This window comes from Pyricularia grisea, assembly GCF_004355905.1.
Source record: "Pyricularia grisea strain NI907 chromosome Unknown Pyricularia_grisea_NI907_Scaffold_2, whole genome shotgun sequence".
NCBI lineage: Eukaryota > Fungi > Ascomycota > Sordariomycetes > Magnaporthales > Pyriculariaceae > Pyricularia > Pyricularia grisea.
This window is the reverse complement of record NW_022156717.1, coordinates 5,409,311-5,430,534: the sequence shown is the minus strand read 5'-3', so window position 1 is coordinate 5,430,534 and position 21,224 is coordinate 5,409,311. Positions and strand designations below refer to the sequence as shown.

The window sequence follows — 21,224 nt, the reverse complement described above, 5'->3', positions numbered from 1 at the left end:
CCCTTTTTGCTAACGTAAACCGCATCTCCCACCGTAAAATCGACCGGTCGCCGCTTCTTATTAGCCTGCCTCTGTTGCTCTATCTGCGCTCCGAGTCCATTGTTACGGGCCAGTTCCTGGGCTTACCGGGCTTGGCGGACCATTTCCAACGCCTTTTGTTGCTAACCGGTCTCCAGGTCTTCTTCGGGTAAAGGTAAAAAAAGCGGGTCTCTAGGGCGAGCTCCTGTTTCTGCTTCGATCGGTACCATGCCGATAAAGGCGTAAACGGACGAATTGTGGCCGAAGTCGAAAACGGGAATATGCCGTCGCCAGTTCGTTTGGTATTTGTCTACATAAAAGCGCATTTTCTAATCCAATTCAACGTTGGTAATTTCGACGCTGCCCTAATTTTAAGGGTGGCGGGCGCTTCCATGTTTATGCTTTGTTCCTATCAACTCGTTTAAAATATTTAGGAACTCGGATATAAACGGTCCGGCGTTATCGGAAAGCCATAAATCGGGGACGCCTTTCCAACGGTATACAATCTAATAATACCGCATGGCCAAAATTTCCGCGGTATCTGTCTTTTTTCCCGGTAGGGTGGCCAAAAATTTGGTCAGTCGGCAGATAAAAACCCAGACGTAATCGTAGCCTTTTTTATCTTTGGGCATAATTTTGCCGTCCACCACTACGTGTTGCCAATACCGTCTAAGGATCTCCAGTGGGTGCAGCAGCCCAGGCGTTTTGTTATATCGTACCTTATTGCGCTAATATTCGCGACAATTTTTGATGTAGCGTTTGACGTCTCGATTTCGGTCGGGCCACCAGTAATCTCTTTTTAGGCGGTTTAGGGTTTTGTTTTGGCCTCCATGGCCGAAGATCTTGGGCTCATGAGCTTCGCGGATAAGAGCCGTTCTTAAGAAAATCTTGCCATCCTGGGTAGTCTCGGGTACCGTTAACAGATTATCATGGCGACCTAGGTTCTATTTTAGGTTTTCTTCCAGGATAAGGGCCACCAGGTCAACTCCTTGCGGTGCGGAGGGTTCCAAGCTGCTAATGGTTGGAAGAGGTTCGCCGGGTCGGGAGTCGATCTTTTCTGGAGGAATTAGTGCAATGGTGCGGTCTAACACAGCTCGGGCTTTAACCGTAGGGTTGTCGATGGTTTTGCGCGAAAGGGCATCGGCTGCCACATTATCCTTGCCGGGACGGTATTTAAAGGTGAGGTCGAAGTTGGCCAGGTAGTCAGCCCATCGTATCTGGCGAGCGGACAAAAGTTTCTTGGTCGACCAATAAATTAGGGCCTGGTAATCGGTAAAAACACAGAACTTGGTACCCAACAGGGCTGGTTCGAAGTCCTTTAGCGTATTAATCACAGCCAATAGCTCCTGGTCCTGGATCGGATAGTTTTGTTCAGCAGGGGACATGGTTTTGGACGAATAACCGATTGGCTTCCAGCTGCCATCGTCCTATTGCTGCCACACGACACCGGCGGTGGCCCTGCCACTGGCGTCGGTATCCATCCTAACAAACATACCGGGTTTAAAAAAACTCATCACGGGGGCGGTAATCACCAGCTATTTCAACGCTTCAAAGGCAGATTTCTGCTCGGGGCCTCTTTCGAACGGAACTCCCTTTTTCAATAATCGGATCAGAGGTTCTGCTTATTCGCTGGCGTAATGGCAGAACGTCCGAACGAAATTGCATAAACCTAGGAAAGATCGTACTACGGAAACGGAGGTAACATCGTCCCATTGCCAGCTGGTGATGGCTTCGACCTTTTTGGGGTCGATACGGATACCTTTACCGATCTCTAGAAGTAAACCCAGGTACTCGATTTCGAAAACGCCGAAACTTGACTTTTTGATATCGCCTTGGAGTCCGGCTTTGTGCAACCTGTAAATAACCTCCTCGGTTTGCTTAAAGTGGACTTGCTCCGATTTATCCTCGGTATAAATCAACACGTCGTCTGCGTAGGCGCTCGCGAAAGCGTCCAGCAGTTTATTAAGCTGAGCGTTAATAAAAGTTTGGAACCAGGCGGGTCCGACCTTCAGTCCAAAGGGTAGGACCTTCCACTAAAATGTACCTTGTCGCGTTTTGAACGCCGTTAAATACCGTGACTTCGGATCCATTAGCAATCTGTTAAAAGCTCGAATAATGTCGATCTTGGTCATCCTCCGGGCTTTTCCACATTTGCTCAACGTCCCGGCCACGTCGGGGGCAAATATTTGTCGTCCTTTGATAAATTTATTTACCCATTTGTAATCCATATAAAAACGTTGCTCCTTCGATTGCGGTTTAGGAACGAACAAAGTTAAAGCTGCGGTCTCCTCTATGGTCCGTTCAATGAAATCGATCCTCAGAAATTCGTCGATAGTTTCTTTTTCCAACTCCATTATCGCGAAAGGGGTCGAATAACGGGCTGGCCTCCCCTCCAAAAGTTTCTCGAATTCCAAAACCACGTCGAAACCGGGTCGGCTAGGCGGGAGAATCGTCGACGCCTTTTTGGAAAAGAAGCCCTTAAGGTGGGTAAGTACTTTGGGCAACTTGGCTCGTACTTACGCGATGTGCTCCGGGTCTTCCTTTGCAGGGAATGGAATGGGATGTCCATCGTAAGTCTTGTTCCATTGCAGGGCTGATACCGCATTAAGGCTGGTTGTAGGCGTATCGTTTACTGGTACCAGCGGTATAGGCTCCGTGGGTAACGGGGATCGCTTCCATCGATTTTAACGTGGGTCGTTAAAAAGGGCACAAATATTTGCTGGCAGGGCTTTGTTGGAAACGGTCTTTGGGATAGTCGGAAAGGCGCTAATTTCTGCGATCTAAGCCTGGTTTCCGTATTGGCGTTTAGGGCCTTGAAGTATCTTGCGGACCTGGATGCGACGGTCTTTTTATTCCATTTTGCGGTCCCGGCGGACTGCGTCAACTTGGGCCTCGAGGTCCAAAGGCGGATTTGAACGTTGTACAACGATTGCGGGTGAGTATTGGGCCATGGCGGGCAGGTCGTTGGGCCAAACGAAGCTGCGGGTAACTGGGAATAAGCCTACTCGATGCTTCGTCCACCATTCTTGTCCGATAAACACATCGTGTGCCGTCTCGAAGAGGATAAATTTCTACCGTGGGAATTGTCGTCCGTCGATTTGCAAAGTGAACCGAAAGTATTCGGTGGCTCTTACGGTAACCTTCCCGTTAAAATCTCCAAAGTCCAAAGGTTTGGGGAACTTTTTAATAGGTAGCTCTAAACGTTGGGCGACCTTTTTCGCGAGGCTCGGTCGAATGGATAAATACACATCTGCTCCGGTGTTATAAAAAGCTTGGGCGTTAAGACCACGACCTTTGTCTTGCAATTGAATGGGAGCAAGGAAGGTGTTTAATTTGGGTGATCTATCGATTTTGGCTATTTGAGGCATGCAGACTGCCGAGGAGATTTCCGGCAGCCTTAGCAGTTTTCCGAATCCGACGAAGATAAGCTGTGGCCGGATCGTTTACCAGCTTTTCGATCGCCTTCGTGTTGAAGGGCGAGAACGGCGGCGATGTGAGCGGCCTTTTCGGGGCAATTGCGTGCCAGGTGCCCGGCTTCTTTGCAAAGGAAGCATCTACCCTCAGTGACCAATTTGGCGTTTTCTCTGCTGGGCGACTTCGGGGCGTCAATGGTCTGTGTGCGGGTTTGGTTTTTGGCTTCCCGGCTGTGCCGGCGATTCTCGTGTCGACGCTGTTTGCGTTCGGCGCTGGCTGAACGCTCACGGCGCTCTTCCCTCTTTTTGCGGTTCTCGCGGAGCTCCTCCCAAGCGCGTTGTTGGGCCAGCGCCAAATTCGCAACTTTTCCGGCAAAGGTTTCGTACGAGATATTTGGGTCTTTGGATAGGCTGAAAAGCTGGGGGTTTAGGTTGGCAGGAATGTGCTTATAGAGAACCAACTTGCGTTCCGTTTTGGCAATGTTGGCTTTATCGGCTAGGCTGTTAACCTTGCCAATAAACTGGTGGATGTCTGTTGACTTGTCCGACAGATTAAACTTTAGGTGACGAAGCTCCTTACGGGCTTTGGAGGCTTGATTGTCATCGTGGTAAACAGCGGCTAGGGTCGCGACCATTTCGGCCGCGCTGCTGAAAGGCATAATGGTGGATTTATAGCGGCCTTGGATAAGGTCGTTGGCAAGCCTTTCAGTGAGGGAATTGATCACCGCCATGCGGCTTCTTTCTGTTTTATAAGTTTCGTCGTCCTTTACAAATTTATCTGCGATTTTGGTGATCCATTTATCAAAACGATCCTTATTACCATCAAATATGCCGGGGTCGATGCCGGCTTTACGTGCCGTCCTGTCGTAGGCAGGGTTTTTAGCATTTTGGTTACTTCCGTAAGGCTTAAATGTTGTCCGGGCAGCGATACCATGGGGCTTAAATTTAGCCCCTCCAAAGGCGCTGTTTAAAGGCGTAATACCGCGGGTTTGACGGGTGGTATTGTTATTCCGGGTGGCAAGCTGGTTTTTAAGTTGGGCAATGGTGGCCAAAAGATCTTGCAGCTGTAATTAAGTAATGGTAGCCTGGCCGGTTATACTTTCGCTTTCGTCTGCCATTTCGCTTCTCATTTGGGCGGCAGGCGAGGGCGCTCTGCTTGGAGATTTCGGAATTTCGTTCCTGCCGTCTGACGTTTTGGCAGAAGGTTGGTGGGGAGGGCTTCGCGCCTCTCCTGGGTGCTCAGAAACTGACTCGTACTCGTACGATCCGTCAACTTCGATGCTGTCGATTCGCTGATCTTGCTCTGTGTCGGATTGGGGCTCAACGGGCTCTTCAGGCTCTGTGTTGGCGCTGGTAGGAGCGGGCTCTACTGGCTTTGGGCTCACTGGGGCAAATGTAATCTCTCCGTTTTGATCCGAACCTTCGGTGTTGGGAGTAGCAGTGCCTGAAGCCAAATTATCTGGCTTTGCTGAGTTTGCGTTTGTCACGCGTTGGGATTGGCGAATCGGTGGGCCGTAATTCTTACGCGGCGACATTGATTTCGCGAATGGTGTCTTCTGTGGCCTAGTTTACCGTCGTGCACAGCCGACGTGGTGAACGATTGAATGAAGGGATTGAACGATATATTTTAATTGCTTCACCAGCAAATCATAGTGAGTTTAGAATTATGTCACGGCCAGGCATACATTGGAGAACCTTAGTGTATTAGGCGCTATCGACGAAAATTCTAAACTGAAGAGAAGAGAGAAATTACAATCGACGACGCGCTCAAGAGACGCGCTTAAATCCGGAGGTAGTGGATCCTTGTCCGATCCCTGGCTCGGTGTGGAGCCGAGTCGTGATTCTGAGGGTAGGTCTAGGGGCCTGATCCTCACATTATCCACGGCGTTTTTTATTTTAAAAAAAATAAGGTTTGTTAATTTAATAGGTTTTTCTAATATTTTCGGCATTGGTTAACCTTTTTCGTAAAACGTTTTTACGATTTTACGTAACGTTACTTTTTGCGAAATTGTATTTATATTTTATAATTTAAATTGGGCGTTATATTTTTCGAATTTAACGCGTTTAAGCCATTCGGTAACGGTTTTTGTAAATTTTTCGAATATTAAAAACGGTTTATCGGTTTGTAAATTCGGGTTTATTAATTTTTATATACGTAAAATTTCGGTATTTTGGCGGTAGGTTTTAAACCATTTTAACTACCCTATTTAAAAATTAAATATTATAACCGATTTTTAAAATTTTTCGTTGAAGGTTATGGTAAATTTAATAGGTTTGGGAAAATAGGGGCTATTCCCGGAAATAACTTTTAATTTGTAAAAAAAAAAAAAAAAAAAATAGTTATTATAACGTTATTAATGTGATTTTTAACGCAATTTGCGTAAAATAGAAATTGTAATAGTTTATTACTATACCGGGCTTATAATTGACGCATATTAACGAATACGTGCAGGCAAAATTAATAGGGTAGGAGAGCCATATATTGGGTTAAGTAGCGCTATTTAGCCAAAAGAGCGCGGAGGCTCTTTTATCCTGCTTTTAACGCTAATTTAGCGTTCGCTGTCATGTGATAACTCGATCTATCGGATTATCTAATGCGACATTATCCATGCTGAAAGTCGCAGAGCTTGTCAAACTCCTTTAACGTCTGTCGCGTCGCGCCGGAATCGCATCAAAATCATATACCAAGAACTGTTCATTCATCTCCACACAACAAACAACCTCCCACGGCTTATCTGCCAGGTACGTTTCTTTGAAAAAAAGCCTATCACGAAGAAGTAAGAAAAAAAAAGTCGAGAAAGCCTGAAGTTCATCATGTCGTATCCGGGTCCCCCAGGAGTCCCCTCGGCGCACCCATCTCTCCCACCCAGACCACCCGCACCCCCGGGAAGCAAGCAACAACCACAGCCGATCGGACCTCAGGCAACATCTAGATTTTCCTCCACCTTTTCTTCCCCTAGTACCTACTCTGCACCGCCAGGCTACCCCGCCACCGCCGCCGGCGCAGCAGCACCACCATCATCATACTCCAGCGCCGCGCCGGGCTACTCGGCACCACCATCTCGGTATGGCGCACCTGCGACGACTTCTTCGTACCCTTCATACCCTGCGGCGCCCACGGCCATGCCGGTGAGGAACTCTGGCGGATACGCGAGGGGAGGATACGGTGGCGGCGGCGGCAGCACGGCCGCCGGCGCTACCACCTACTCGTCCGGATATAACAACTACCGGCAGCCGAACGCCCAACCCGGTGCAGCGAGCTACGGCGCAGGACCACAAATCAGAAACCCATTCCCCGTACCGGCAGCAGCAGCGGCAGCCCCGGTGGCTGGGCCGGTATCGGCGCAGAGCGAGGAGGCCGAGATGGCGGCACAGATGGCACAGTGGCAGAGCGCCTACCTTCCCAGGAGCGAGACGGACCCGACGGTGGTGGGGCCGATCGGGCCAGACGCAACGTCTCAGTACCCGCAGCAGCAGCAGGCACAGCAGCCGGAGCAAGCCGAGGCGGGCGCCAACGGGGAGGAGCGGAAGAAGACGGTGTATCGGAGCGGAGGCGGTAAGAAATGGGCCGACGACACGCTTGTGGAGTGGGACCCAACGCACCTTCGCCTCTTTGTCGGCAACCTGGCGGGCGAGACGACGGACGAGTCGCTGCTCAAGGCGTTTTCGCGGTGGAAGAGTGTACAAAAGTCAAAGGTCATACGGGACAAGCGCACCAACAAGAGCAAAGGCTACGGATTCGTCAGCTTCAGCGACCCGGATGAGTTTTTCCAGGCTGCAAAGGAGATGAACGGCAAGTACATCCAGAGCCACCCTGTCACGTGCAGAAAGGCAAACACCGAGATCAAGGTCACCAACGTCAAGCCGGACAAGAGGCACGGCGGGAGGAATGACAAGAGAAAGGGTAACGGTGGAGGTGGTGGTGGTGGAGGCGGAGGCGGAGGCGGCGGTGGTTATGAGCCACGTCTGGGACCTCATAACCCGGGTGGCATTGTGAAGCCTGGTCAGAAGACTAAAGGCGGGCTTAAGTTATTGGGTTAAATGGAGGGTGAGTAGTGGCTGACGGGGATTATTTACTTGTCTCGGTGTCAGAACGGCAGTTGCGGACAAGCTCACAACTATAGATGCAAAGAGATTAGACAACTTAATACTTCGATGACGTACGTGTACATGCCAGAACTTCTGAACTACCGAATCATTGAACAACAAAACTACAAAGCTGGCAGAGGTCAGCCTTGGGGCGCAAGGCATTATTGAGTAAAAATGCTCACCTAACCTCTTTGACTGTGTCCATCACCTTTTTTTTACCCATAACTCGTCTTGCTTTGGCGGTTAAAAGTTGACGACAAACCACACATCTTATTATTACTGTGTACTACCCTCTTCCAACAGCATTTCACTTTCGGCCATTGTATTTTTCTCGGCTGAGCTCCTCTGCTTCCTATGATGACGACCGTCTGCTCAAGCAACTGCCGCTGATTGCGGCCGCTTACATTGGCGACGTCGAACTGGCCAGGAGGGTGTTGCTACAGAGCCTGAAGCCTCGACGCATCCCGACACAGACTGGGGATTCGATATGTCAGACGCCCGGGTCATGCTCGCGGCGGCACACGGCGGTTTTGACATGCTCACGACGCTAGACTCGATGGAGCACGACATTGGAATCAAGGAAGACTACCAAGGGGGGTGGGTGGAATATGAACTCCTGTACTTCATCTTCCACACGTCTCCCAACAAGGGCGACACCTCCCTGGTCCATTTCATCATGGAAATGGTCGACTCCTGGCCCAGACGACATCAGTGGACGCATTGGGTCTACCCTACGTTCGAGAAAGGGCTGCTGCGGGACGCCGAGGCCGTCTTCGACACACGGGAGACGGTTTGGGCGTGCCGTGGCCATGGCGCGGATGCACGGGCTGAAGTCGATGCTCGACGTCCTGGCTGGGCTCGGGGCTGCGGTCGAGGACGCGGGCTTGCTAGCGCCATTGTCTGTTTGCTGCCCGGGTTTTTTCTGTGGGGTGGAGTGCTTCCTGTTACAAGAAGCCTAGTTCCAAGCTGCGGTTTTAAGATGAGATTTTATAGGTGGGCATATTTATGTTTATCAAGGCAATTGGAGAAGATGCTTGCTCCGGGGCTGCTGAGATTTTTGATCCCACCTAACCCATTCTGGGAAAGAAAAAAGAAGAAAAAGAAACGTTATTTATAATAATAGGCTTTCAGGGGTCGCTCGGTCTATGTTGAAGCAACTTGACTCTTGGGTATAAAAGCCAGAATGGCCATAAACCAGTGTTACTTAAATGGTTGCAATAGGCTTGACCCAGTTGGTCAAGACTTCCACAAAGTCGTAAATATCACAAGGGCTGACATCCCCGGTCAACTTCATGTACCTCTTCCCTGCAGCTTTATTATGTCCATGTCGATGGATGAGCGGTTTTGCCTGAGAAAGAACTCGGATGCGAAATCTGAGTACCTAAGTTAATCTAAGGGAAAGGATTATATATCCTGCTTCATTCGTAGCTTTAGCACTGGCTGGTTTTATCACATAGAGAACCAATGCCCAGTTACAACAAATTCCTTGGTACAGCCAGACATGCTATACCACGAAAGAGATTCATTGCCAGTTGGAGCCGTGGTAAAGGTGCCTCCTAATGAGGACATGCTCTTTTGTCGAAAATGTGTTATAGTCTGTTCTGAGAAGAAAGGCGTTGGTTTACTCGGTGACATTCCCAGCGTTTTGGAGAGACCAGGCAAGTAGAGGTCGAGCATGAGATCAACTTGCAGCCGGAGACAGACATCCGAGTTTATGAAGATCGACATTCGACCGCTGTGGCGCTGACACTGAAGAAGATGTGAGGAGCATCATTCAGTGTCATTTGCAGCGATGCTCTAGAATTGACCCAGTGACTTATCGGAACCTTGAGCTTGCTGGCTACTAAATCATATAGATTGCAAGCTGCACATCAAACCTACCGGAGCTTTCTTTTTGGCAGCAACAAAAATTCAACAACATAGGTAATAAGTAGTCCCCAGTAGTAGCGTGGGATGGACGGGCCAACTACAGTAAACCAATTCGGAAAGAAAAAGACAGGCATTCTGTCAAGTTCATTTCTCACATGCAAACGGCCTCCCATTAGCCTACAGCACAGCCTCGTTAATAAAACGTTTATCGTCATAACTATGTGCATCGCTTTTTTTTTTGACACGGCCGATCTATTTGTCAGATCCAGTCATACGGTAAATTCTGATCCCCCCGATCGTCGATAAAGCCCATCAAATTTCCTGGAGTTTTAAAAAAAGAGAGAAGAGATTATGATGCATCATCAAGCACGGCTTGGCATTTCTTTTGTAATGCAACAGCTTGTTCGACTCAGAAACCAGGCAAATTATTGACATAACAAGGATAGAGCCTAGATATGCGATAAAAGCACAAGGCATAACATAGAGAGAAGAAAAAAAAAAAGAAAAAAAAAACAGAGCCAAAAAAAGACCAACTTCACATCTTTTTTATTCTTTCTTCTTCTTTTTATCTTAGCACACTTTTATTGGGCAAAATACCCTTGGTTTCTTTAGCCTTTTTTCTTTTCTTTTTTAATGAATAGTTTGAAGATAATACAAACATCCAAGACCCAAGACCCCCCTTTCCTTGCTCGACACTCCTTTCCAGATTATTCCTGAAATGGAAAGATTTCACGCCCGCCTCGTCCTGGATACTTTTTTTTTTTTTTTTTTGGTCTGGCATACCGTTCGTGATCAAGTCATGTATCACAAAGCAAGTAAAAAGGGTCTCGCCGTTTCGACATGTGGAACACTTGACTCGACGGCCTTGTCCCTTCTTTTCTTTCCTTCCTCCTTGCTTTGTCAACATAGTACAGTACCGGGCGCGCGTGTGGTGAGCGAGTCGAAGATATGGGGAAGCCTGGCAAAACAAAAAAAAGACCAGCCCCCCCTTCCCGGCTCTTTATACCTAGACTAGACGAGACGAAAATAGAGCGCGGGCTAAACTTGTGAGGCCTAGAGAAAGAAGTGTGCTACCTGCGGCCCTGCACAAAGAGTACACAGGCACTTTCCCAGTCGACGGAAAAATTTGGGCGTCGGGTAAATCAGACAGTGAAAAGGGGAGACTGGGTGTCAGCAGTAGACGTATTCCAATCTTTTACCCAAAACAAGGCTTGGCACGTGGACTTTGGTAGGGATATAAGATCATTTCTGTAAACTGCCAAGCTATGGACCATCGACTTATACTACCTGATTAGTTTAGTCGCGGCAAAAAATGCTTCTTCTAATCTGTTCTCCATAAGTCAGATTCAAAACAAAACAATGAATGCCCACTCCCATGTAGTTTTCAGACATGTCTCTACCCCAAATCCACCTTGAAAAGATCTACCCCAGAGATCTTAGATCCAAGGGTACACTGCTTCCCCTACCAGCGCGGTATCGCTTGACCCCGCCTGAGAATTCCCGTGGCTTGGGGAACTTGTCTTCTCCCACAAACTTCCAACGCGGGTCATGCACAACGTACATGCCCCCACCATTGGCAGTATCTCCTCCTGCAGTCCCTGGTCGTGCCCCAGAGAGTGACCGAGTCGGACTTTGCAGCTTGCCACCATTAGGAGTGAGCGTGAACGCCGCGGGATCGAGTAGCGCCGCACGGCTGGCTGAAGGCTGGTGTTGGTGATGGGCCGGCCTCGGGGGCGGCGGGACTGGTGAAGATGGTGGTGGTGGTGCACCAGAAGAAGGCGGCGGTGGCGGCGGAGATGTTGGATTGCTATTACCGCGGGCAACCGGCGGTGGCGGAGGCGGTGGTGCCGCTGGTGCCGAGCTGGGACTTGATGCTGCTCGGATCGCAGCTTGTACTGCGAGACTGGCCGCTGCTGCCCCATTTGATGAGGGCCCCGAGCTGGGTGGTACAGCTGGCGGTGGCGGAGTTCCACGTGAAGGAGCCGGAGGCGGTCTGGGAGCAGAAGACGGGGGAGGTGGTGGTGGAGCAGGCGGCGCACTTGGTGGAGCTGGAGGAGCAACTGACATGGAGGATGGTTTGCGAGAACCCGGAGGGGGAGGTGGCTTTTTGCCTATTGGAGGAGGTGGCCCCTTCATCATGGATGCGGATGAGAAGGGCCGTGGCACATCGCTAGGGTTCTTTCTTAAATTCGCAATCGAGGGATGAGATGTCGGCCCGGCTGGCGGAGCAGGAACGCCTGGGCGACCTGGCACTCTAGGAGCGGCACCTGACGGCGGTTTTGGAGCAGACATCGATGGCGGTTTCGGAGCCGAGCCTGTAGAGCTTTCCGGGTCTGATAGATATGATGCATCACGGTTTGCTGCAAAGATATGTGTTAGTTTGACCAAGCAGACGGAATGGACATTAATCTGCATTCAACATACCTCCTGTGTCGACACCGCCACCAGTTTTCCTTAGCTTTGGCATACCAATGCCAGCAAACAAGCCACCGAGCTGCGGAGCACTGGTCTCCAATCCTCCTCCGGCTGATCCTGTAGAATCAGATCTTCCGTGATCACTGTTGCTCCTCATCCGGTTGCCGGGGACTGGAGGCGCTAGACCGCCCGGAGGCTTTGGCATACCACCCAACATCCCGGGCACAGGTGGGGCACCCCCGACAGGAGGTCCGGCCGAGGTGCCACCACCGGAGCCGGCAAGTATAGGTGCTGAACGGTCATTTGTGACGGTCTTTTTGAGAGCCTTGCCCTTTGTGATGTCGCTTAGAAGTGCACCCTGTGGGGAAAAGTAACAAAAGAACTGGGTTAGTCACCACCGTATATCATACGACGCAACAATGTCTTGAGACTCAACTTACTCTGTTGTTCGCCGGTGGAGGCCTGGCAGGTAGGCCGCCTGGCGGCGGTGGAGGAGGCGGCGGTCCTCCCCGACCGGGCATGGGAGGGGGTGGGGGAGGTGGAGGAGGGGGCGGCATCTTTGTTTGATCAAGGCCAGTCAAGCCGAGTCAGAATGTTCTTTTGTTTTTGGTATAGTTTTTATCTTTGTATTTGTTTGCTTGCGGGTACGACAGAAGATGGTCGACCCAGCTCTGTCCCAGATAGATCCTATCAATATATGGTCGAAGGGACCAACGGTTCACGCTGTAGGCAGCAGTTAAGCCCAAATGTCAAATAGATAAGACGGTTCGTTGGGCACACACGTAAGCCATCAAGATGAGCTCAGTCGGGCTGCGACTGTTGTTCCCGCCCGCTGCTTGTGACTAAACGAGCCCCAACAGTAGCAGCAACAACAACAACAACGGTGAGCAATCGAGGGGCGGACGGCGACTGGATCGCTTGACTCGTGAGGTCGTTATAGAGCCTTCAACAACAGTGGCGGGCTCGAGAGGAAGGATTTTGTCGGGCCTTGGCCAGGAATAGAAGCGATCAGAGAGAGACAGCGGGTTGGGACAGTTGGAAGTTGGCTTGCGTGTCAGAATACAAGCGTTCAGCCGAGTTCATGACTGAGTGACGTTCAATTAGCATGTCGTACCGCAGCCCGATGGATGGATTGAAGCAGGCACAACGCAGCTAACTAACGTAAGGTAGGGGCACTGTCGTCACTCAAAATGTGGGGTTTTGTGGCTGGGTTGAAGTGGTTGTGCTCCACAGTCTTGGGCCACTCACAGATGGTACATTCGCTGAAGGAATCTCTAGTTCTCTACAATGTAACCGTGCAAAAGCTGCTGGGGAGCGTTCAAGCCACTCATCCACCATTGGGATTTTCTTTGGATTTCATTGGAAATCCACCCAAGGTCCAGACGGGACCCATTGCTTCAATGTGCCCGATGCAGCATCCCAGATCTGCGGCAAGGAGGATCAACGCGTGTCTGTCCCATGATCCCTGGCCTGAGCGCGGCTGAGAAAAACTTCGACGTGATTTGATTGACTACTTGATTTGATTCCACACGACACAGGCCAATCAATCAAAAACAAGCTGTTTGTTTGTTCACCCTTCGCCAGACAAACACGCACCAAGGGTCCATTAAATCAAGCCCATAAGTACAGCTTGTTTCCAATTTTGGATTTTAGAAACACAGATTCCGACTCGACGCGCAGCACATACATAAGAAGGTACATACCACATACCGACCTGCATTACTCACGTGCTAGAAATTAATCGACGCCAAGACCTCCAGGTGTCGAGCGCGACAGGAGGCACCTCAATCTCATCCCATCGCTGTGAACCACTCGCCTGATACAGTTCAGCGAGGCTCCTGTGCGACAGGTGTTGCAAAATAACTGCATTCATAGCAGAGCAAGCATCACGGAGTCGCAGAGAGCGGAGAGCAGCGTATAGCATTGCGTTGCATAACGCAGACTTCTCGTCTGTGACTGCCTGCTGCCGGCCTCTCGCACGCGAAAAAAAAAAAAAAAAAAAAAAAAGAGGAGAAAAAAATGCATCGTCTGGTCCTGCCGTTGCGGCCAACCTCGGCTAGACGCCCCCAGATGTGTAGCATCTGCAGCATACTTTCTACGAGGCATTCTTTTGCTACTCTTTCAACGGCGGCCACGGTTGCGGGAGCAGCCGGGACTTGCTATCGGGCGCCCGCACGCTCGTCCAAGTCACGGGACTTGAACTCCCACTCCCCGGCAACCTTTCCACGAGGCATTAACTCTAGCAGATTCACAACAACCAGCACCTACAGATTCCGCACTACTACCAGTCTGTCAGGGATTGGTAGTCATGGCCAAAGGCAAAATCTCCCGTCAAGATGGGCCACTAATGACGATCAAGATGGTAACCGAGGGAACAGGAGTACGAAAACCGAAGGGGGGCTTACACTGGACAAAGTTATCGCCCCTGTCTTGCACTTCAAAAGCCTCTTCCTGAGCCATACCGGGATTCCTACTGAGGAATCAGTTATGTCTGTGCTCCGAGCGTGTGAAAGAGCCTCAGGTCTGCTGAAAAACTCGATTCGCCCACCTCAGCACGCCAATTTGGTCGAGTCAAAGCCGGCCCCGTCTGTGTCGGAGGCGCTCCTGTCATTTGATGGTTCCTCCTCCTCTGACGTTATGGCTGGCTCGAGATCCAAGGGGGATGCCGGTCTTGGCACTGCCACCGAGCCCACCTCAGCTCTCACTGCCCGCCGTCTTCCGCAGACACCAGGTCATTCCCCGTCGCCTGATTCAGCCCGGGCGGATTCAGCCGGTGATTTTGCCCGCCAGCACAAGAGGGCTATGGATACCATTTGGGATGCGGCTTATGCCATAATAGCGCACCCAAATGCACCTATCTCCCGAGAGGTGCTCAGCCAATACATTCGGGTTCAAGCACGTCTTGGCAGACCCGAAACACTACCGCATGTACTCTCCATGTACGCGTCAAAGCCTGTGCCCCAGAAGTCGGGCACCGAAGGGTCAATCAAATATGTCAAACAGAACCCACACATGCCGGCTCGTGCTGTAGATCCTGATATTGCCGAGGCCGCCCTCGATGTTGCCATCGAAGCCAAGAACCTGGATGCGGCTGTGGGGATCATCGAGAGCACTTACTCTACCAAGGCGTTTACTCGATCGAAACTTCTCCAGAAAGCTTTTTTGCCCGCAAGCTGCCTGGCTTCGCTTCCCGTCGTCATCTATGTCTTAGCATCCAAGATGTCAACCTTACAGAACACAATGGACGGCTCAAAAGCCACTACTATAGCCTTTGCCGGCATCATCACATACATTGGCTTTACCGGCATCATTGGTATGATCGCAACGGCTACAGGTAATGACCAAATGAAACGGGTAACGTGGACTCCAGGAACCTCAATGTATCAACGTTGGGCACGAGAGGAGGAGCGTGCGGCCCTTGACAAGGTTGCATGTTCGTTTGGTTTTTCCCAACCATCGCGCTGGGGTGAGGAGGAAGGCGAAGAGTTCGCAGCTCTCCGAGAGTATGTCATGAGAAAGGGAATGATGCTTGACAGGGTCGAGTTGATTGAGGGGTTTGGAGCCTAAAAAAATTTTGTCCTCTTTTTTTTTTTCCTATCCTAACATAATTAAGAAGCAAGATTGGCTGGTCTTACAGCTCGTGAGGCTTTCTCCACTCTGTACCAAAAGTAAATGCTCCATTTTAGGCTGTCAACGGCAGTGATTTACTCAGAAACGAAACCTTGGGATCCTCCGCAGAGAAACTCCTAATTAGTAAGGCCCACAATATCATATTGTTGAGCGTCCTTCTTCATTTTATGCCTCATTTAGAATTTTCTCTTGTTTCAATTTTCCGATGCAGCGATCTGCCAAAGTCTGTACAATAATACAAGTTCCTCAAGATAATGTAGAGTGAGTGAATGAGGCAGTGAAGCGACTCGCGGCTATCCCGGGACCTTACCCCCATCGGATGTCATGCCCACCCCCGAGCTTAATCTTGGCGGCTTGCACGTCACTGGGGTGTCCTGACATAGAAAGGCTACCCGTCGGGCTAACATACCAGACCGCCCGCGCTAACGTGGTCAGACCTGGCGCCGCATTGTACACATACTTACACGGCCTCAATCAAAGGCCCCTAGTGGTCCCGGCAAGGCTTGGCGCCTTGACTGAGAGCCGGTAGGTTACGCAAGATCTCGACGGCCCACCAAGTTTCCAGATCGAGACGAAATCTTTTTCAATGTCCATTCATGTATGTATAGACACACCCTCCCACTGCCAAGACGCAGCAGGCCCTCGGTCGGGTCGCCTCAAGCAATGGAACCCTGCAGAAGATCACAAACGCCAAGGCTTGGTAGTCAAACCAATACTCTCACAGGTTTAACAAGAAAAAAAAAAGAAAAAAAAAGGAAAAAGGAAAAAGCAAAAAAAAAAGAAAAAAAAAGCCAAGAGATGATAGCGAGAAGAAACCAGGGACGGGCAGGCAATATGTGTAAGTGGTTATACCCCATGAACATTACGAATACATTGAAGATCAACGGAAAAGATAGTACGTACCTACTCATGTCGGTAGAGGCGCCGTGGTGAGCCGCACCTGTACGGAGGCCGTTCTTTTTTGTTCTTTTCTTGGTCTCTAAGCAGGTACCAACGACAGGGAAATCACGAAAGATCTCTTGGTCTGCCTGCCTACCCGTCCGGTTTGCTGACACACCACACGGGGAGACCCTGTTTGCTTGTGTAATACCGTTCGTTCCTGCTGTCTTTTTTGATTTTTTTAAAGAAAAATTTTAAACAATTTATTATTATCTCTGGTATCAAAGTTACTGCCTATTATGGAAGTCTGCAATGGCTGTGCTTTTCTTGGCTCCATCATGTCGATGCGTCTGGGTATGGGATTCTTTTTGGCCCCATGCTGTCTTTCCTGTCAGGTTCTCTGTTTTGCATGTATTTTTCTGGTTCCAGTTGATCTACGTAATTAGGCACTGCCCATCTTGGCTAAGTGCCAACAGGCACATCTAATTTCTCTTTGCCGCACATCACAACCGACCGGTTCGGTTTAACCTACCTCTCTCTCTCTCTCCATCTATCTCTCTCTCTCTCTACAATACCTACCTTAATAGGCCATACCAGACTAGGTAGGTAGGCCCACTCGGTCTACTCTGTCGGGCCCCTGGTTTTTCTTTTTTTTTTCTTTTTAAAATTATTCTTCAACCTTTACACCCACCCATACACTTTCTTCACCGAGCTCCGTATGTCTCTTGTGTGTTATCTTCCCTACCTCCCCACCTATCTTGGTCTAGTCTAGATCTTTTACTCTGCCTATTGGGCTCCCTCGCTTCCCCTTGCCTCACTTATGCTTTCAAATACCGTCTGGTCTGTCCACATTTTTTATTACCCGACCCCGCGACCCCAGTCAGCCCGCATTCTGCTAGATAAGATCCTCCACCCTGTCAGTCAGGCAGCTATCCCCCCATGTACATGGATGGTGTTTGTTGTTTGAGTTTTGCATGCGCAGTCTCGTCTCAACAACAGTAGATCGAGGCTTGGCCTAAAAGAGCGTTGCCTGAACACCTTGGTAGGACGGATATTGGGTCATACCCTGTCGAAGATTGTTTCTGCCACACCGTCTACTTGCCTCAACGGTAATCTGTCTAGCTTTGGGGCTCTTTTCTCTGTCACTTACCTCTGATGGTATATCTACACGCCTAATTTCCCCATCTTCATCGGCTTGGCAAACAGATTCCCATCTTCAAGCCTGCTCTTCCGACTTAAATATCATTTGGACCCCACGCCTCCCAAGGTTCACAGAAGAGAGCACCTGAGAACATCAGAAACAATTTCTATCAGATTTTACTTCTGCCGCATTAGAAGGCGCACGACACGAGAGTGACCTATTCTTACAGAGTGCCATCCCACATTGTTCGGACTCTTTTTTTTTTTTTTGGAAGAACTTCCTCAACCCGTGGTCTTTTTTTTCATCCAGAGTAGCACCTATTCCTCTGGAGGTCTAGACTGTCCTTCTGTTCATCAAAACCACCCAGATAAACAACCGGTCCGCCCCCCGAATCTACTCAAAGCTCGGACTGTACATCGGCCGAACTGCAGTCCCATATTAGGTACCTAGACACCATCCATATCACCCAGTCAGGTCCTACAGCAAGGCACGGTCCCCTCCTCAACCCGTCACCAACGAGAAACGTGCCAAGGGCTTTGGTGGCACAGAAGACCGTCATCGCAACTTGGTTTTCAACCCACCACCCACCGCTGGTCTCAACTTAAACTACAAATCTTTAGCTGGATTCATACATTTCCTCATCTGGCATATACACCCTTCTTTATCAGCTGTTGAGAGTTTTACTTGACTATTTGTTTTTTTTGTCAAGAATACCAACACCACAGTTCAAATGGCGACAGATATCAGTTTAGCCGACAACACGGTTAGCATTGCCAGTAGCAAGGGTGCTAACGACGTGAATCCAGCCCTTTGCGAGCATTATGCTGGACCATTTGCTCACTTGGACAGGGTGCACTTCGATTTGCTATACTGGATGTTGTTTGGTGGAAACATCCTCCTTCTCTCGTTTGTATCATTCTGGTACTCACGGTGAGTATTTTGCTCCTTCCCTTGATCCATACAAAACATTTTCATATACTAATAAGTCACCGCCTACAGCACGAGCGAACGCACAAAAGACCTGAGAAGCGAAGACTCCAAGTTTCGTTATCTCCATCTCCGATGCCTCTACGTCAGTGCCTCCTGCGCCTCCGTCTCTGTCGTTATGGTCGTCATTGAGGTGTACGCGCTTTTGGCCCTGCAGTTCTGCGATGGCGAGGATCTCATGTCCCTCTACTGGGCCACTTGGACGATGCTACAGTTCGGATCAGTCATTGCGATTTTCGGAATTATTTTGCACATGGCCCTGGTGCTTCAGGGTCACGATCGACCACCGTGGGCATTGGCTCTGGGAACTCCAGTTCTGGTCGTTGCCGGGTTGGGCAACCTGGTCAACTCGATGCTCCATCGCAAGGGCACCAAGGTCATCGAGCGCACAAGGAGCAGAAGCAGGGCGAACAGTAAGGCTGGGAGTCTGTCTATGAGCCAGACGTAAGTGCACCCTGTTTTATTTTTTTTCTTTTCCAAGCCACCCTTTGTTCCCTTTCCCGTTCCCCTGCAAGCTCGGTACTCAAGAGTCACTTGGGTCTTCATTTACCATATGCCCCTGCCACTTCAGTAGCGGTGGCTTGCTATGTGGGGGTTTCTCGAAATGAAAAACTCTTGTTTCTAGATACCCAATTGGGCAGAGATGAGCGGTTATCGGCATGGTTTCATATCATCCCTTTGCTAGCCTGAACCACCCCCTCCCTCTATCAACCCAGCCTGATGATCTTGGCCACCGTATGATATTCAAAATTTCAGGCTAACAGACTTTATCTTTTGATAGACCAACAATCCGCGACGAAAGCGTAGAGGCTCTTCCCAGACGCGCATCCCCACAACCGCCAGCAGCCACTCCTCTACTTCAGCAAGCCGCATTCGTAGGAACTGCGCCCGACGGTGGCATCATTATCCAATTCTCCCAATCTAGCCCGGACCTCGAGTGCCGCGGCAGGCTACTGTCAAGGGACAACGAAGGGCGAGTTATGGTCTCGTTCAGCCGCGACAAGGTTATGTTTGCAGACGAGCAGCCGGCACCGCAGCAACAGCCACCCAAGGCAGCCCTGGTACAACAACAGGGCATATCAGAGCCTTCATCCTCGTCTTCGAGCCCAAGGAGGTCAAACATCAAGAGGACACCCAACTTGCCAGACTTGCCGCTCATGTCGGATTTAAACCTTGGCTCCGGGGCCTTACCGTCTCCAGCGGCAAGACCATGATGAAAACCACCAGAATATAAAGATTTTTATTAGTTTATCGTGAGGGGCATCTGCTGTGAGACAATTGGCAGGGCATTCGGTGTTTGTTTCTTTCTTTCGGGTCTTGGTAATCTTTTGTTTTTATCCTGGGAGCATTTACGGAGTACGGTATTAACATGAGAAAGCGACGAGGGGCAGGATCGGGATAACCCCACTGCCCTTGAGATTTGAATTCTGTTTGCCTTTTTTGTTTATCTTTCTTCCTTGGGTTTTTTCCCTTGCTTTTTTTTTTTTTACTTCTCTTCTCAAGTCATTTATCTGCGTTTTACATGGGGACGAAATGGGTGGTCATTACTAGATGCACACAGAAAAAGACATCACTTATGAGGGAAATATGCGATAGATGGATTTCAGACAGCCTTTTAGTTCGTTTTCCATTCTTCTGTAGTCTATATTCTCGGGGTTCAACACTGCGAGCGCCCAATAAATTCACCACCACTTTTTTGGTTATAACCGTTTTGATTTCAATATGCATGTGTGCCCCATTGCCGATCTTGGATCATCCGAGAAGGCAAAGTTTCTATCTGATGCAAGTATTTACTAGTATGTATGAACTGCGACTTGAGTTCGGGCGGCGTATTGTTGGATAGGTTGATTTTGGTCTTTGGTAAGCCTATTTAAGCTCTGAGCAGGTTGTTTCGTCTTTTGGATATTGCTGCAAGTCACCAAATGACAGACTGCGCACGCGATGCTTGATGTAAAGGTTGTTTTCTATTTAAAATCTCCTGCATTAGATTCATACGCGGCAAGGCGGTATATCCAAATTCCTGGGATGCCATGATTTTGAAAAGCTAGGGAAAGCAAAATACCCAGTGGTTAAAAGTCAAATAAACTGCGCCAGTTTCCGTCTATACTTTTTTTTGACTTTTTTTTTCTGTTTGTATCTCACGTACGCGATCTCACTTTACATATACCGACTCCCTCGTGATATGGCATTTTTTATTTTATTTTTCATGCTTCGGAATGTTTCTGTTCAAGAGATAAACTAGGTACGTAAATGAAGATAGCCGCGTCACCGCCTTTCTTTCTTTTTTCTTTTTTTTTTTTTCTTTGATCGTTCATTTTTGTACCTAGAACTAGTATTGTGTTACAGTATATCACACAGACGACGGAACACGCACACGCCCCCCCTTATCCCTGCCCCTATCGCCAAGGAAACTCGGCTTACCCATTTCCTTTCCCCCCCTCTCCAACCCCCGACAATTGATGTCGATTTAGACTAGAACCACCCCCACGCCCCCTCCCTCTTGGTATAACCGGAACGCTACTGTGCCATGGCTAGTGCCGAACTTAATGCAAAATGGTAGGGCTTGGCGGGAAGGCCGGAGCCATGATCGACTCGTAAGGCAGTAATAACGTAATTGTTCCCTTTTTTTTTGTTTCTGCTCTTATGTTGTTGTTTTTTGACCCAGTAACGTGATCTTTCTTGATGCCGAGTTTGTTTAATGTCCGATCCCAATCAGCTCTCTGTTTTGGTTAATTGGAGGAAGGGGGCGTTTGTGACAAGGGCTCTTAGGTTGGCGGGTGATT

General features: G+C 49.5%; 5 protein-coding genes across 5 annotated transcripts; 4 read left to right on the top strand and 1 right to left on the bottom strand.

Annotated features, from left to right (window-relative positions):
- Positions 1–6,245: 6,245 nt before the first annotated feature.
- PgNI_04190 (uncharacterized protein) lies at positions 6,246–7,472 on the top strand (the record flags this gene model as incomplete). The annotated part of the gene is made up of 1 exon (XM_031124241.1): positions 6,246–7,472. The coding sequence occupies one exon, from the start codon at positions 6,246–6,248 to the stop codon at positions 7,470–7,472; it is 1,227 nt and encodes a 408-aa protein (XP_030985679.1).
- Positions 7,473–8,007: 535 nt separating this feature from the next.
- PgNI_04189 (uncharacterized protein) lies at positions 8,008–8,591 on the top strand (the record flags this gene model as incomplete). The annotated part of the gene is made up of 2 exons (XM_031124240.1): positions 8,008–8,418; positions 8,514–8,591. The coding sequence occupies 2 exons, from the start codon at positions 8,008–8,010 to the stop codon at positions 8,589–8,591; spliced, it is 489 nt and encodes a 162-aa protein (XP_030984387.1).
- Positions 8,592–10,646: 2,055 nt separating this feature from the next.
- Positions 10,647–12,917, bottom strand: PgNI_04188 (uncharacterized protein). Its single transcript, XM_031124239.1, has 3 exons — positions 12,245–12,917; positions 11,814–12,162; positions 10,647–11,749 (listed from the first exon to the last, which is right to left on the bottom strand). The coding sequence occupies exons 1-3, from the start codon at positions 12,359–12,361 to the stop codon at positions 10,812–10,814; spliced, it is 1,404 nt and encodes a 467-aa protein (XP_030984386.1). The 5' UTR covers positions 12,362–12,917; the 3' UTR covers positions 10,647–10,811.
- Positions 12,918–13,823: 906 nt separating this feature from the next.
- PgNI_04187 (uncharacterized protein) lies at positions 13,824–15,371 on the top strand (the record flags this gene model as incomplete). The annotated part of the gene is made up of 1 exon (XM_031124238.1): positions 13,824–15,371. One exon carries the CDS (start codon positions 13,824–13,826, stop codon positions 15,369–15,371), a length of 1,548 nt encoding a protein of 515 aa, XP_030984383.1.
- A 2,813-nt stretch (positions 15,372–18,184) lies between these two features.
- Positions 18,185–19,655, top strand: PgNI_04186 (uncharacterized protein; the record flags this gene model as incomplete). The annotated part of the gene is made up of 3 exons (XM_031124237.1): positions 18,185–18,384; positions 18,454–18,885; positions 19,223–19,655. 3 exons carry the CDS (start codon positions 18,185–18,187, stop codon positions 19,653–19,655), a joined length of 1,065 nt encoding a protein of 354 aa, XP_030984382.1.
- Between the last annotated feature and the right edge of the window lie 1,569 nt (positions 19,656–21,224).

What these genes read in the sequence shown, in the direction of transcription:
- PgNI_04188 (XM_031124239.1), bottom strand. Translation starts at nt 12,361, where the DNA reads ATGCCGCCCCCTCCTCCACCTCCCCCACCCCCTCCCATGCCCGGTCGG. An exon ending in CTCCACCGGCGAACAACAGA is followed by an intron (nt 12,163 to 12,244) that starts GTAAGTTGAGTC and finishes TTTTCCCCACAG; the next exon opens with GGTGCACTTCTAAGCGACAT. An exon ending in TGGCGGTGTCGACACAGGAG is followed by an intron (nt 11,750 to 11,813) that starts GTATGTTGAATG and finishes ATATCTTTGCAG; the next exon opens with CAAACCGTGATGCATCATAT.